The 16,229-nt window shown below is 37.6% G+C and overlaps 1 protein-coding gene across 4 annotated transcripts in view; it reads right to left on the bottom strand.

Annotated features, from left to right (window-relative positions):
- The window catches only part of Xrn1 (5'-3' exoribonuclease 1), a 138,261-nt gene that overhangs the window by 28,502 nt on the left and 93,530 nt on the right, over window positions 1-16,229 (bottom strand). For 3 of the 4 annotated variants that reach the window (XM_004629218.2, XM_023712967.1, XM_023712966.1), the window contains 7 exons: window positions 15,378-15,467; window positions 14,564-14,699; window positions 10,510-10,566; window positions 10,255-10,387; window positions 4,913-4,982; window positions 3,656-3,863; window positions 1,159-1,254 (listed from right to left, as the gene is read on the bottom strand). In XM_004629218.2, the coding sequence (XP_004629275.1) occupies window positions 1,159-1,254; window positions 3,656-3,863; window positions 4,913-4,982; window positions 10,255-10,387; window positions 10,510-10,566; window positions 14,564-14,699; window positions 15,378-15,467 (790 nt within the window). Of the gene's footprint in view, window positions 1-1,158; window positions 1,255-3,655; window positions 3,864-4,912; window positions 4,983-10,254; window positions 10,388-10,509; window positions 10,567-14,563; window positions 14,700-15,377; window positions 15,468-16,229 lie in introns of those variants that run through there. The other variant, XM_023712968.1, reaches the window with a different exon arrangement.

Below are 16,229 nucleotides of genomic sequence, written 5' to 3'. Positions count from 1 at the left end.
AAACTACCTACCCTACCCAACCAAATTCTAGGTAAATGTTACTTCAAAGCAGAAAAATATCAGTCTCTATGGGTCTTTATACTTTTTTTTCGAGACAGGGTTTTGCTACGTAGTCAGACTTGGAACTCACTATGGAACCCAGGCTGCTCTTGAATTTGTAGCAATCCTCCTACCTCAGCTTACCTGGTGCTGGGATCACAGGCATGCACCACCACGCCAGGCAACTTCACCCCATTCCAACTGGTCTTTCATTATCCTATCACCTTACTAAAATGCGTTCTCAAGGTTCCCAATGATTTACTAAATTCTGTGGACAATTCTTATTTTTTTGGCTCTGGAATTGAACTCACAGCTTCTTGAATACTAGACAATGTTCTGTCACCAAGCTAATCCTCAGCCCTACAGTCACTTTTTGTTTACATTAGTGAAATTTCATCTGGAATTTTCTGCTTTCCAGCTCTGACAATGCCACTCTTATCCAGGACACTAAAGCAGAGAAAGCTGTAATGTTGCGGGATGTTGCTTTCTACATTTCACACATTATTACTTTTTGTCATGAACTAACCCAGTAGGTCAGCAGCTCACAAAATTTAGTAGGATCCATGCATTTCCCACTTCATTTCGGTGTCTGAGTTTGTACTCTGTGAGCATTTCTTTCCTTTTGTTGTTTTACAGTGCTAGGAATCAAACCTAGGGCCTGAGGCATGCCAAGCAAGTTTCTTGCAAAGAGCTACATACTTATCTTTTCCTCTCCTTAATCTTTAAAAAGATAAAAAGAATATAAATTTGTTCCTTCATATTTAAGAAAACCAACTGTTAGCATTACATTATACATTCAAGTGGAAAAACTAAAGTGAATGATTGTCCTTAAGGCCCTTGTTGAGTTTAAAACATAGTTATGATTTTGCAAGCAACTACAAAAATATCCAAAGCTGATTTAAAAGAAAAATCATACTCTTACAGGTCCAAAAACTATTAACTAAATCAGAATTATGAAAAATCCTAACCAAAACTGTTGTTTACCATTTTATGAGATTTTTAAGGGGAAATTAATCATTGTAGATATGGAAAAGCCAAAAAACAAAACCAAAAACCAAAAACCAAAAACCAAAACAAAACACCAAAATTTTTTTCTTTGAACTATCTAGGAATACTGACCTTCCCTTGTAGAGTTGTTTGAAAGTGTTCAATTTTTCTGGAACCTTGTAATGACTGCCAAATGTTGCAAAACTCATCATCAGCTTTAGTGGGTACCTAGCAGAACACAAATAATTTATGGCAACGAAACGCAACAAAATATTCATATGGAAAATAAAACAATTAGTAATTAAAGTTACTCAGTGGTACATAAGATATTAAACTTTCTCTTTTTTTTGGCTTTTGAGCCTGGGTTTAATCAAGTAGTTTAGGCTGGCCTTGAACTAACTTTGTAGCCCAGCCTGGCCTTAAAGGTGCAGTGATCCTCTTGTCGCAGCATCCTGAAAGTGGGGACTACAGTGTGTGCCACATGCCTGGCCTGAACTTTCATTATTTAAACCCCCTCAGTTCATCATTTTAAGAGCTCAGCATAGATATACAAAAGTATTTCTACTGGAAAGAAACATCCTCACGTACAAGTGTTTTTTTTTTTTTCTTTTTTCCTTTTTTGTTTGTGTATTTGGAACAGGGTCTCACTATGCATACTGGCTCATGGTAATCTTCCTGTTTTCATCCTTCCCAGCACTGGGCAGGGGCCTGCGCGGCATTTGGCATATGGGATGGGGGATCAAACTACGGTCAGTGCGCTTGCCAAAGCAGGTGCTTTATCTGCTGAGCTATCTTGTCAGCACTAAGTGGTTTTTTTTTTTTTTAAACTTTATTGTATTTTAAAGATAATTAAAAACAACACAGAATTTCTTTTTTTTTCCTTTTTGAGGAATGGCCACTATGAAATTCAGGCTGGCCTTGAGCTCACTTTGTAGCCCTGGCTGGCCTAGAACTTGCAACGATTCCCTTGCCTCAGCCTCCCAAGTGCTGGGCTTACAGGCATGTGCCACCACACTTCACTCTCAGAATTTCAAAACAAGAAAATAGGAAATTAACAATGATTATTATATTGCATATGATTATCTTAAAAGTAGTCGCTCAGATTATCAGATATAGGCATATGAGACTGATCAAACAATATAAACAGTCGATAGCTTTACTGAAAAGCATAACAAAAACTATAAAGATTATACTCAGTCATTATCCCCACCAACATTTCTTTTTCTTCTAATATACTATACTGTCATTCAAACTAACATAAAGATTGGTCAGAAAAAAAAAAAGACTATTGTATTTTAAAAATGTGTATGTTAAAAAAACTCCATCTTTATAGAAGTAATCTAAAATGATTTAAAATGTATTACACACATGTACCAACTCTGTAAAATGAATGTCATCATTATATAATGTAAACATGTACTAATAAAAATGAATTCAATAAAATTATATAATTTATAGCAGGAGGCATAGAATGTTTGGATTATATAAGAAATTTTAACATTAATTTGAAAAGTAATATATAAAGAAAAACAACTTTCTCAAGCTTACTACTTAAATAAAAAAAATTTTTTTTTAATGTATTTGGCTGTTACAGGGCCTCACTACACAGCTTGGATTCATAGTGATCCTCCTGCTTTCAGCCTCCCCAGTGCTGGGATTTCAGGCATGTGGCACTATGCCTGGACTCTGGTCAGCTTGGCCCACCCTGGGGGGTGGGGGGGCTGGCAGGGCATGTGGTGCCGGGGATTGAACCGCGGTCCCTGCACTTATCTAAACTTGCCTAACAGGCGCTTTAGTCCATTGAGCTATCTTGCCAGCCCTTGAATTTCTTTTTTTAATATAACTAATTTTATAACAGAGGTAGAATGCCACCATAGCATTCTTTATTAGACCATTATTTTGAGGGTGTGTACTGGAAATTGAACCCAGTACCTTTGCACCTTTCTGGCCACTTTTAAAAATTAATTTTGAGATTCAGTCTTGCCTGAGCAGTTACACTGCTCAGGCTAGGATTTAACTTGTGATCCTCCTGTCTCTGCCTCCAAGAGTGCTGGGATTACAAGAAGCCTGCACAACACAACCATGCCTAATTAGCCTATTATTATTATTATTATTATTTTTTTTTTTTTTTGTACCAGGGACTGAACTCAGGACCTTGCGCTTTCCACACAGACAATTATGCTGCTGAGGTAGCTATTGGCCCATTAGCCTACTATCTTAAAACAAATCTGAAATGGATTTGAATCAAAACAATGAAGTTAAATTAGATTTCCACTTAGGAATTTTATGATGATTTGTAAAGAGGGGGCAGAGAGCTGGGTGTGGTGGCACACATCTGTAATCTATGGGAGGCTGAGGTAGGAGGATCTTAAATTCAAGGACAGCCTACACTGCACAACAAATTTGAGAGGATATCCTAGGCTATAAAATGGGTTCTTGTCTTAAAAAATCCAAAGAAACCCAAAAAACATGACAGAGAGAAACTAAAGGCTTTGAGGACATGGCTCCGTGGTAGAGAAAGCATCTCCTAGCATGTTTGTGTGTCTGGGCTGATCCCTGTTCTCTCTCTCTCTCTCTCTCTCTCTCTCTCTCTCTCTCTCTCTCTCTCTCTCAAGACTGAGAGGCTTACTTGAGTAGGAACAAAAAGTGATTGAGGGGAATGGTTGAGGCCTCCCAAATTCCCAGCAGAAACGGAGGAATTCGCAGTATGTTGATTCACGGCTGGCTGTGGTTTCACTATGGCTGTCAACTTCTGATTTCCAGTTTCAGAGCGACTTCCATGAGAAAGGTTCACCAAGGCACTTGTTGGCAATCGATAACCTTTTCCAGGTGAGCACCTAAAAGGAAAAAGTTCTATTAGGGTTAGAAATAAGTTAAACTAAATGTGTTAAATGTGGTCTAATTCTGGAGCGCACAATCCATCATCAGAACTGAAATAGTACTTTAAAATTCAGTCAAGGATTTTCATAATAACCTAACAAAAATATATTAATTATAGAAGAGGATATTGAGGGACAGATGTTTTTTAACTAACCTGTCCAAATTAACACAAAGTGTGAGAGTTCATCTTTTCTAATACACAATGGTGCCTTCATTCTATCACGATCTTTGTTCTTGTAACTTAAAACTTTGTATTAGAGCCCCTTCCAGATGAACTCAAGGTCCCACCAATGTTAAATTAAAAACAATCGAACCCTAGTTCTTTAAGCTGGCTAAACTCCAGTTAATTTGTTCCTTTCTCTTCATAGCCAAACTTTACAAGGGTCACCCCAATTTCCTATCTGCAGTTCTATACCTGCCATTCACCAAATCTGGCTTGGGCACCCATAACCCCACTAAAATGGGTGGTAAGGACTTACACATCACTGAATTCACTGGACATTTCTCTTAATTATAAATGTCTTGTGTTACCTAAGCTACTCTTTTGCTAAGCATTCTTCTCTATTTTTCTTTTCCTAGTTAACTATTCTTCATTTCTCCTTCCATGCACTTGTCACATTTTAATTAAATATTATAATCAGCTGCATAATTTAGTGCTCTTGGGGCTGGAGAGATGGCTCAGTGGTCTAAAGCACCTACTTGAAACAAGCTTGGCAAAGCACAGGGACCGTGGTTCGATCCCCAGCACCACATGCCAGCCAGACCCGCCCCCTGGTGGGCTGAGCTGGCCACACACACACGATAAATAAATGTAATAAATAAAAATTAAAAAAAAAAATAATAATTTAGTGCTCTTAATAAAAAGCTCTGAGATAATGGAAAGCACTTGTCATACTGTTATATCTATAGTAGAAAGTATGACAATACTGCACACATTATAAACTAAGCAATATAAAATCAGAAGTTACATAAGCATATTCACAAAATGTAAGCTGGAAATACAAACCTTATTGTTAAACCTCCATGAAATTCTTCATCAAACAATACTTCAAATAATACATCAGCTTCTCTATTAGCTATTAAAAGAGAAAATAAAAATCTATGATAAAGAAATCTGTAGGCAAGATTTTGGAGAACCCAGAATTTTTAAAATTCATGTAAAACATTCTGGATATGAAGAATGACATACTACCATAATGAACATCACATAATCTAAGAAACAGAGTACTGGGCCTTACAACATTGTGCTCCAATCCCTATTGGCAGTTACGATTCCTCTACATTTCTTCATACTTTTCTTATATAAGAACATATCTATGAACATTACATGGAACTGTTTTTTAAGTTTTGAAACATAAATATGATATTTACAGAGTTTTTTTAAAATAAAATTATTTATTTATTTTTACATTTTGTGTGTGTGTGTGTGTGTGTGTGTGTGTGTGGCCAGCTCAGCCCACCAGGGGGCGGGGCTGGCTGGCATGTGGTGCTGGGGGATTGAACCGCGGTCCCTGTGCTTTGCTAAGCTTGTTCTGAGTAGGTGTTTTAGACCACTGAGCCATCTCTCCAGCCCCCATTTACAGAGTTTTTGAAACTTAAATTTGTTTCAACATGATTACTTATAATGTTTCAACATCATTACTTATAAGTTCTCTGGATGTATATTACTGCACATGTGGATATGTCACAATTTGTCCATTGTCCTGCTGATGGACATTTAGGTTGTTTCTAACCTTTACAATTCCAACTTAATTGTAAACAGTGCTACTACTGAAAATCATGTAAATATGTCTTTTGCGTAATTGAACCCTTTCCTAGTTTAGAAACAAAATGAAATTGTCAGGTGTTAGGGAATGTACTTAAAATTTCTTTTTGTTTTGTTTAGTTCTATTCCTGAGACACAGACTATTTAGCTCCATCTGGCCTTGAATTCATGATGCAGCCCAGTCTGGTTTCAAATTTGCAGCAATCCTGCCTCAATGCCTCAGCCCCTTAACTTCTGGGATTACAGGTGTGTATCACCACACCCGGCAAAACTTTTTTAAGTATTGAAAATCGAACTCAGGACCTTGCACTTGCCAGGCAGGCACTGTGCCACTGAGCTACATCCCCAACCCCTGGCAAAACTTCAAAAAAATAGGTTTCTTCTTTTTTGTTTTGGAGACAGGGTCTCAGTAGGCAGTTCAGTCTGGCCACGAGCTCATTATGTAGCCAAGGCTGGCAGCAAACTCTCAGTGATCCTCGTACCTCAGTCTTCTGAGTGCTGGATCACATGCATGTACTATCATGCCTACCAACTTTTTTTTTTTTATTTGGTACATTTGGTACTTTTATTTTTTTATTTGGTACATTCAGTCTATGTAGCTAGGACTCATAGGGATCTTCCTGTTTTTAGCCTCCCCAGCGCTGGGATTACAGGTGTGCACCATCAAGCCCAGTCTCGGTAGCCAGCTCAGGATGCCCGGGAGCAGGGCTGGTGTGTCATGTGGTGCCAGGGATCAAACTCTGGTCCCTGCGCTTGCCTAAGTAGGTGCGCTTACTCACTGGCCCCTACCATCTTTTTAAGAACCTAATTAAACTATTTTCCAAAACTGTTGTAGCATTTTGCATTTTCATTGGCTGTAGAGGAAGAGTCCTAGTTGTCCTACAACACTGTTGACATTTTGGCATAGTTAAGTTGGTATATGGTTTTAATCTGTATTTCCTAATGACTAATTTGTTTTGCTTTTTGTTTGACACAGGGTCTTGCTATGTAGTTCAGGGTGGCCTTGAACTCACTAGCTATCAAACATACAATGATTCTCCTGACTCAGTCTCCCAAGTGCTGGGATTACAGGTATGAGCCGTCATGCCCTGTGCATTTCCTAATGACTAATGATGCTGAACATCTTTCCATGTTTCAGGTATCCTTTGTGGAAAATTTCTGTTCAGCTCTTTTATTTATTTAAAAACTTAAGTTGCTTATTGCTAGGTTGCAACAATTCTTTATATATTTTATTTCACTTTTTTTTGGACACAGGACCTCATTTTAAACTCACTATGTAGCCCAGGCTGGCCTCAAACGTGCAGCAATTCTGGCCACAGCCTCCCAAGTGCTACAATTACACCACGCCCAACAATTTATTTTAAATACAAGTGGTTTATTGACTTATGGTTTGCTAGCACTTTCTTTGTATGTGGCTTGTCTATTCACTTCTGTGACAAGGTCTTTGAAGAGAAAAAAAATTATTTTCTTAAAGTTTAAAAGCCAACATTTTCTTTTATAATTGGTACCTTTACTAACCTCTAGGTTATTAAGCTTTTCTTCAGGGGACTGGGAATATAGTTCAGTAGCAGAGCACTTGCCTAACATGCATAAGTCCCATACGTTTTTTTTTTTTTTTTCTTCTTTAAACCTGGCATGGTGGCACACATACCTACTAATTTCAGCACTCTGGGTACTAATCAGGAGGATCACAGGTTCACACTGAGCTAGAGCAAACTAACAAGATCCTGTCTCAAAAAGCAAAAACAAAATGGGCTATGTGTCCCAGTGTGCAGGCACTAGGTTTAGTCCCTACTATCAAAACAAAACAAACATAAACACAAATAGACTTGCTTCTAAAACTTTTATAATTTTAGCTGTTACATTTAGGTCTTTGATTCATCTTCACTGTGGTTCATTTCTTTGCTACAATCTGTATTCTAGCACCAACTTTGAAGACACTATCCCTTTTCTATTGAATTATCTTGCCACCTTTGTTGAAAATCAACTGGCTACAAATGTATGGGTCTGTTTCTGGACTCTAATTCCATTTCACTGAATTACATTCATGTCTGTTTTTATGCCAGTCTACAACTTTTCCTTATTCAAGCTTTATAATAGTGATGGGAAACCTATGACACAGTGGGGTATTTATATTACAGAAAGCTCCAAGTTTTACTATGACTGCTTTATAAAGCTTTATAATTCGTGAGTTTAAATTTTCTGGCTTTGTCCTTCAAATTGTTCTGACTAGTCTAGAGCCCAAAAGTGAAGAAATTTTGCCTCTAAGACTGTGTTTGCATTTTTTTGTTTGTTCGTATTTTGAGGCAGAGTCTGACTATATAGTTCAGGATGGCCCTGAATTTGCAGTTATCCTCCTGCCTCAGCCTCCTGAGTTGTGGAATTACAGGTGTGTACTATCATGCCCAGCCAAGACTACCTTTGGATTTAAGACTGTAACATCAACTCTCACTGGAATTTCCAGCTGCAGATTTTGAAGTTGGCAATCTCTAAAACTGCATAAGCCAGTTTCTTAAAATCAATTAATCTCTTTTCTACTTGCTCCATTCTATCAACTCTGTTTCTCTAAAAAATTCTAACTCTACAATAATCTGATAGTATGCTAGGCTCTCATGAGGCTCAGGGGCTGTCTCCCATCATAGTGCCTCATTGCCCAATTGAAACTAAGCCAGGAGAGTTTATCTATTTATATCTTTCAACAAGATAGTTCTGTCTAAAAATCCAAATAAACAAAAATAATAACAATAAAAGACACACCATCTAGGTTCCCATTTCTTCTTAGGGGCATTGAGGAGATTGTTTACACTCAGCTGAGGGAAAAATGAAAACTACTCCCTTCACCATAGACCCATGGCAGGCATGATTAATCAATGACAATAAAGGTTCAGTAAAGATAGAGCCTTAAAATCCTCAAGATAAGGTTCCAAGAGGCTCTTATTATTGATAGGAATTGTCAGAAGAAAATAAATTTCTATTACTTGAGCCCTATGGCTTTACTAGGTCAAACTAACTGTAATACAATCCATAAACTCAAAATGTGAAGAGCACATGCAGAAGGTTTAACAACCAACAGCAGGGGTTTGTTTGACTGAATCCATCTAAACTTTATTATGCTCAGCCCAGAGCCTGACCCTCCTCTTTTCATTTCCTGTAACTAAAAATACAACCAAAAAATAAAATAAAATAAAATAAAAAATAAGAAAAGAATCAGGAGAAAAAACTCTCTTTTATAGTAAGGGGGACAGAGAAGACCTGAACAATATCTGCAGTGGAAAATATGGAGAACCACTACCTCAAAGTAAGGCAGAAATCATGGGAGAGAGTTCAAATTCCAGCTTTGTTACTTTCCTGTGTAAACACTGACAAGTTAACCCCTCAGGTAGGGAAATCACACTTATCTCTCAGGTGGCTGCAAGGATTAAATGCCAACTGTGTAAGTGGCTGGTACACCTAAGGCCTAGATATGATCTGTGGCCTGGTAAGACCAAAAGACTGACTGCCTGGGATGTGGAAAGACAGTGCTATCAGGTTTTTCAGGTTGGCTTGAACATGTGATCCTCCTGCCTCAGCATCCTGAGTACCTGGAGTACAGGTATGCAATTTTTTTTTTTTTAATGGTGGCAAAAAAATTAATAGGAGATGGGGATACAGCTCTGTAGCACAGCATGTGCTCACCATGCACAATACCCTGGGTTCAATCCCTAGCTTCAAAACCAAAAATCCACAAATGTACTTAACTAAAGCTTACCATTTTAAAATATATAGTACAGTAGCAAAAACAGCATGCACCTTATTGTGCAACAGACTGAGGTCTGTTATATATTATCTAGTTATACTCACAAAATACAAATTCACATGTTCATCTCCCAAGTCTTTTTTTTTTTTTTCTCCCAAGTCTTTTAACCATAAATGACTTCATGTTTGTTTATTCACAGAAACCCAGAGATTTTAATGATAAGGCAAAGATTTGAGCAAGATTAGGAAAGTTTAAGAAATGATGAAAGTACTTTTTTGGTTCCATGAAAACATATGTATACCCTCTGAGATCTTATAATTTTAGTATATAAATTTAAGTGTTCTCCATAAAAACTACCCAGTTTTCTGTAGCTTCTTCTCCAATTCTCCCTCCTTTAACCACCTCCAAAATGATTACACAAGAAAAAGAGAACTTTCTCTGAAAAGTACAGCCTAAAAACAGGGAAGGAAATAAGCTAATATAGAAAAGGATTTAGGGGCTGGGGAAATATCTCAGAGATCGAAGCACCTGCCCGGCAAGCACAAGGACCTGAGTTTGATCACTGGTACTGCATGCCATGCCAGGAATCCCAGGTGTGCTGTGCCAACCCCTAAGCAGGCGTGGTGACACATGCTTGTAATTCTGGTACTTGGGAGGCTGAGACAGGAGGATCACTATGAGGCTGAACTGTGTAGCAAGATCCTTGTAACAAATAAATAAATTAATTTAAAAATAAAAAAGGATTTAGTTTTTTCCTGATCCAAGTTGTTTTTTGCATAAACACAATTTTGTGTTTTCCTTTACACTAGAAAGGTAGCTGAAGACATGGCAAGTGCTGAGGTATTACCCCCTTTAATTCCTATGATGGTGCCCCGAAGGCCAACAGGAACTGAGAAATTCTCTCTCACATTCACAACACGGTCAAAAAGACGAAATTCTGCATCTCGATCAGGAATAACTCCATGTTGTTGTTCTAAAGGCTGAAAAGAAGGAAGCTGTTAATTACAATTAAAAGTCTTACTCATCTATTGAAAACATTTTTGTTCCTTTCATACCTTCAAAGCAAAAACAAAAACTTTTGAGTTCTTTGACAGAAACTTACTCTGTATAGCAAATGGGGTTTCACTGTCACACGTACTTTCTTATTATTTTTTCTTTGCTGAAAAGATAAAAATTTAAAATATAAAATTATGAAATAATTACTTAGTACTTCATCATGTCTGATTTATACAAAGCCAAATGAAATAATTTAGTTTAAAAACTACAGTTCTGCAACTGCAGTGAGAAATAAACATTTACAAAGTACTTATAAACTAAATTCATTTTTTAAAATTTTATTTTATGTATTTAGTACAGAGTCTACAGGGTCTCACTACACAGGTCAGATTCCTAGTGATGCTCCTGTTTTCAACCTCCCAAGTGCTGAGATTACAGGCACGCACCACCACGCCCAGTCATGTGCAGTCTCAGTGTGCCCCAGGGGCTGTGCTCTGCCTAAACAGGTGCTTTAGTCTGCTGAGCTATCTGGCTGGCCCTCTAAATTCTAATTTAAAAACTTTTAACACACAAGTTCTGGAGCATGAGATATATAAAAATGCAAAGTTAAGTCCTGTACACCTGTACTAGCACTCTGGGAGGCTGAGGGAGGAGGGCTGAAAGTTTCAATTTAACAACCTAGTGAGGCTCTGTCTTAAAATATTTTTACAAAAAGGGCTGGGAATGAGACAGAGTGCAAAGTGCCTATGTTTAATACCCAGCACACAACCAGATGTATTTATAGTATATCTATGTATGACTCTACCTGACCCAAGAAACATCATTACTGTGCACATCAGTCCTCTCCATCCATTTACTATCTTCTCCCAAAAGATCACATTTGTCTGTTTTAAATTTTATATTAATGCTATCCTATTCAATTTTTATTCTCTAATAAGAATTGCAAGCTAGGCATGGTGGCTATAATCTCAGCACTTGGGAGGCTGAGGCCAGCCTCAGTTACACAGAGAGTTCAAGGCCAGCCCTGAACTGCATATTGAGACCCTGTCTCAAAAACAAAACAAATAAATGAACAAAAATTACAATAAAGCCTTTGATAGTGAGCAATTTCGTGAGTATTCTAAAAGATGAGAAAATATTTCTAACAAATTTTAACTTGAAGGGCCGGCCCACTAGCTCAAGGAACTAAAGCACCTGCACCAGCAGAAAGCAGCAGCCGGGGTTCGACCCTAGCCTGCTGTACCGGCTCTGCCCTTGAGACACGCTGAGACTGAGATTGAGACTAGGTACAGTGGCATGTCCTTGGGAGGCTGAAAACAGGAGGATCACTATGAGTATGATCTACGTAGTGAGACCCTCTACTCCCTGTCCTAAATTCATAAATAAATAAATAAAATTTTAACTTGATAAATTGAGTGGTATGTTGTAATACAAGCAATATGTGATACTGAATGTCACAAGATCACTACTGAGCCAATGGTTACTTTCTCCCTCTCGCTGCATGGTGTGGGTGATCCTCTCCCAACAGCAAGAGGTAGTGGAGATCTCGTCAGCAGAGGAAGTGGGGAGAAAGATAGAGGAAAAATCCCTTGCTTAAATGAGATTAGGGAGATGTGGAAAATGTGGGACAGTGCAAAATTTGCTGTAGTGGTTTTTTAAGGGTACTACACTGTCCCATTTCCCTGGGAGCCAAAACCAAGTGTCATGGGATAGGTTTCTTGTTAAGATTACTCAAAAAGAGAAAGATTTCATTGAGCCCTTGGACTGAAATGGTTCCGTTAACGACAGTGAAAGTCATCCTGTAGGATAACCCTTGTTTTTCTTGTGTCCTTCACACTAGCCATGAGAGTTTTCAAAGATAAGTGCAGGCTAAATTGCTTTTCTTTATATTTGGTATTTTATTATTTTGTATTATATTATAGTATTGTAATAGTTTATATGAATATTTTTGGGTTATGAAATGAATGCTCTAAGTTTGCATTCTTTCATATAGGGAAATGCACTTTGGTATGTTGTATAAGTGCTTTGGACTACAAGCATGTTCCTGGAGTGAACTACATTCACACCACAAGGTTTTACTGCACATTTATGTATTTTGGTGTTTTAATTTTTATTCTTTGAAAGCTCTCATAGTAATGTGCAAAACTACCTGAGTTTGGGAACCACTACAAAGAACAAAAGATGTGAAAGTAGAAGGCTGACTATTGGAGAAGAGGAAGGGGATCGGGGAAGAAGGAAGAAAAAGAGATGGGAGTAGCTAAGATCAGACTAGGCCATAGCATGTGTGAGTGTGCCACAACCAAACTCAGTACCTGCCTACCTAGTATGCACTAAAAACTATTAAGATTATTTTAAAAAACAAATGGTGGTGCTGGGGATAAACCAAAGGGCCTGTATATGTTAGGTAAGGCTCTACCACTCTCTTACATCCCCCCGCCCTTTCTGAACATTTTTCTTTTCAGGCAGGCCTTATGCTTGTGATTCTCCTGCCTCAATCTCCCAAGTCACTGTGCTTTAGACACGTGCTACTCTGTGCCAGGCTACTACTGTACTTTTGGTGATGACCCTACATAATAAAGAAATTTTAATTATAATACTAAAAGGAAGAAAGTATACCTCCTTCACACATAAACAGGTTTTTGTTTTGTTCTGTTTTGAGTCAGGGTCTCACTATGTAGTGTAGGCTGGCCTTGAACTCACGCCAGCCCTCTTGCCTCAGCTTCCCGAGTGCTAGGATTACAGGTATGCACCATCACGTCTGGCATACAAACAAGTTTCAAACTATATTTTTTTCTATATGCACACTTACTTTTAAATATTTCTACTGAAAACAGTAATAGTAAGCATTGTTGGTATTAACAGTAAATGGGCATTATTTTATTATTTATTTTTTTGTTTTGTGATGCTGGGAATTAATACTAGGTCTTCATGCATGCTAGGCAAGCTCTTTACCATTGAGTATACTCCCAGGTCAATCAATCCTAATTTTAATGCATCAAGTAGAGGATTTAAGTAAGTCTACTACAGATGTTTACTGTTTTAAAATAATACGTAAAAAATAGGAGATTAAGTGGAATTTCTAAACTTTTTAAAAATGTATTTGGCTGTTATAGGGTCTCACTACGCAGCTCAGACTTAAGTGATTCTCCTGTTTTCAGCCTCCCTATCACTGGGATTACAAGCGTGTGCCACCATGCCTGGTTTTGGTGGCCAGCTTGGTGTGGGGCCAGCATGGCATGTGGTACTGGGAATTGAACCTGGTTCCTTGTGCTTGTCAGGCTGCTGAGCTATCTCCCTGCCTTAAAACTTCTTAAGACCTGAATGAATTAATGAGTGACAAAAGGGCAAAAGTAGAATTTAGAAGTAATTTTATAAAAGAAAATTAAATAAAATTTATATTGTTTTAAGGTGTTGCCAAGTTAGCATATAAACTTTTGAGCTCAAGTCACCCTCCTCCTGCCTCAGACTTCCAAGTAAATGGGACTACAAATTATGTCACTGCACCTGACTGGATAAATTTTTATGTTCTATAAAAACACGAACTGTGTCCTTTTTTTTTTTTTTGGTCTTTTTGAAACAGGGTTTCCCTATGCAGCTCAGGCTGGCCTTGAACTCACTCTGTAGCCCAGGTTGGCCTCAAATTCACTGTGATTCTCCTCCCTCAGCTGGGATTATTAGGTGTGTGTCACCACACCAGGTTGAACTGTGTCTTTAAAGAATATAGTTAAAACCCAGAAGTAACAGAGTACTAACCTTGTTTCTGAGTCACAAACTACTATAACTCAAATCAAAAACTACTAATTTTTGCAGGTTTTTTTTTTTTTTTTTTTTTTTTTGCGGAACCGGGGATTGAACTCAGGCCCTTGTACTTGCCAGCAAAGCGGTTATTTCACTGAGCCATCTCCCCGGCCCCCAAAACTACTAATTTTTACAATTGGAAACACTATAAAGAAATAAAATTTAAATGCTATGGACTTTGTACATTGAATTTTTTTTTTACACTTAATCAGCTAAACAGGACTTTTTGTTATTAATTAAAATCATATATATATATATATATATATATATATATGAGAAACAAGTGAATTATTTGTAATATAATCTATAAATCTATAGTATTTCAGATTTCAGCAATAATCTTTGTCAATGAAAGTTAGTACCTTGCACTTATCAACTTCTTCCTCAATTTTCTCAACAATAGCTGCATCCAGAATTTGTAAATCACAAGATGAACGAGACAAAGTACTGACAGGATGTCCTTTTAGCCAAGTAATAATTTCTTGAACTTTCTCAGTACTACAACATAAACAATTTTTTTTCACAGTGATTAAAATTGAGGGTTGATATAAAAGAACTGATAATAACTTTTGAGACAGAAGGCTTTTTTTTTTGCTTTTGTTTCTTTGTTTTTTTGGCCCGACTGGGGATTGAACTCAGGCCCTTGCGCTTGCCAAGGAAGCGCTTATTCCACGGAGCCATCTCCCCAGCCAGCAAATGGAGATAGAAGGCTTTTTTTTTTTCCTTTTGCTTTTCTAAGCAAGTGCTTTAGGCCACGGAGCTATCTTGCCAGTGGCGTTATACATACTCTTTTTTTTTTTTTTGCGGAACCGGGGACTGAACTCAGGCCCTTGCGCTTGCCAGGGAAGCACTTATTCCACTGAGTCATCTCCCCGGCCCCGATAATAACTTTTGAGAGTTGTGACAAATTCATAAAGTTATTGATCACTAAACTTAATTGGGTACTACAAATTTGTAATGAATATAGTACCTCTCAACAATAAAAATATACACAACAATTAGTATTAGAATATTAAAGATATAAAGAAAAAAGTTCTATTGCACTCTTAAAGCATAAATAATAGAAAATAAAACAAATGAAAAGTAACATGAAAAATTATTGATAAATTAGCTGTACTCTTCAATGGAACCACTAAATTGAACTATGAGACAGTAAGTACCACAGATCTTGCTTACCCATTCTCATTTTCTCCAGGCCAAATGTCATCTTCATAGAACACATCCTCTTGGCTATTTTTGGCTATATAACTAAATAGTTCTGGAGCTCTGGTCAAACAAACAAACAGATTGCTTTAAAAATAAATGAATGATGTTATACCCATTTCCGATATAGTAATTTCACACCCTAATGGGAAACATAAAGTACATACAGGAATTTATTATAGTAGTGTTAAGAAATTTATAAGTAAAACACTGAAAGATTTGGGTACTAGAAGAAGATCAGTACTAGAAGAAAAAATGTCTAGAATTACTACCTTGCAAAGAATAAAAATAAAGACATTCTATTCACCATAAGAGGATGGTATAAAAAGGAAAAGAGGCTGGCTCAGTGATAGTCTTTGGTTCAGTGTGCAAGGCCTGGGGCTGGTATTGCAAAAGAGACAAACATCCCATAGGAATATCCAGAAAAGAAGGAAACACTTTTCGAAATTAAAGGCAAATAAAAATTAAAAAGATGACAACATGAAGACACACAGGGCAGATGAAAGGCTGAGCACTGCACCTCCAGGAGCATAGTAACAAACAGGAGAGAGGCCCTTGCTCAGCGCCCCCAGAGGCGCTCGGCCCGCCGCGGGCATGCTCATACTGGTCAGCAGAGCCAGGAGACACGAGATTTTTACTGTGTGAGCCACGCCAATCATGTATTTTGCTATGGGACCCCTAGGAAACTAACACAAGAATCCTCAAACAGAGGGTTAGATACCAGTGGAACAACCGAAAGAACATTACCTGTGAGTCAGAAGTGAATATATTTCCTATAAATCTTTGTCACTAAGTAACTCAGTTAACATTAAAGAAAATATTATT

The sequence above is a fragment of the Octodon degus genome, unplaced genomic scaffold (assembly GCF_000260255.1).
Source record: "Octodon degus isolate 3935 unplaced genomic scaffold, OctDeg1.0 scaffold00028, whole genome shotgun sequence".
Taxonomy (NCBI): Eukaryota; Metazoa; Chordata; class Mammalia; order Rodentia; family Octodontidae; genus Octodon; species Octodon degus.
This window is presented reverse-complemented; position numbering and strand designations above follow the sequence as displayed.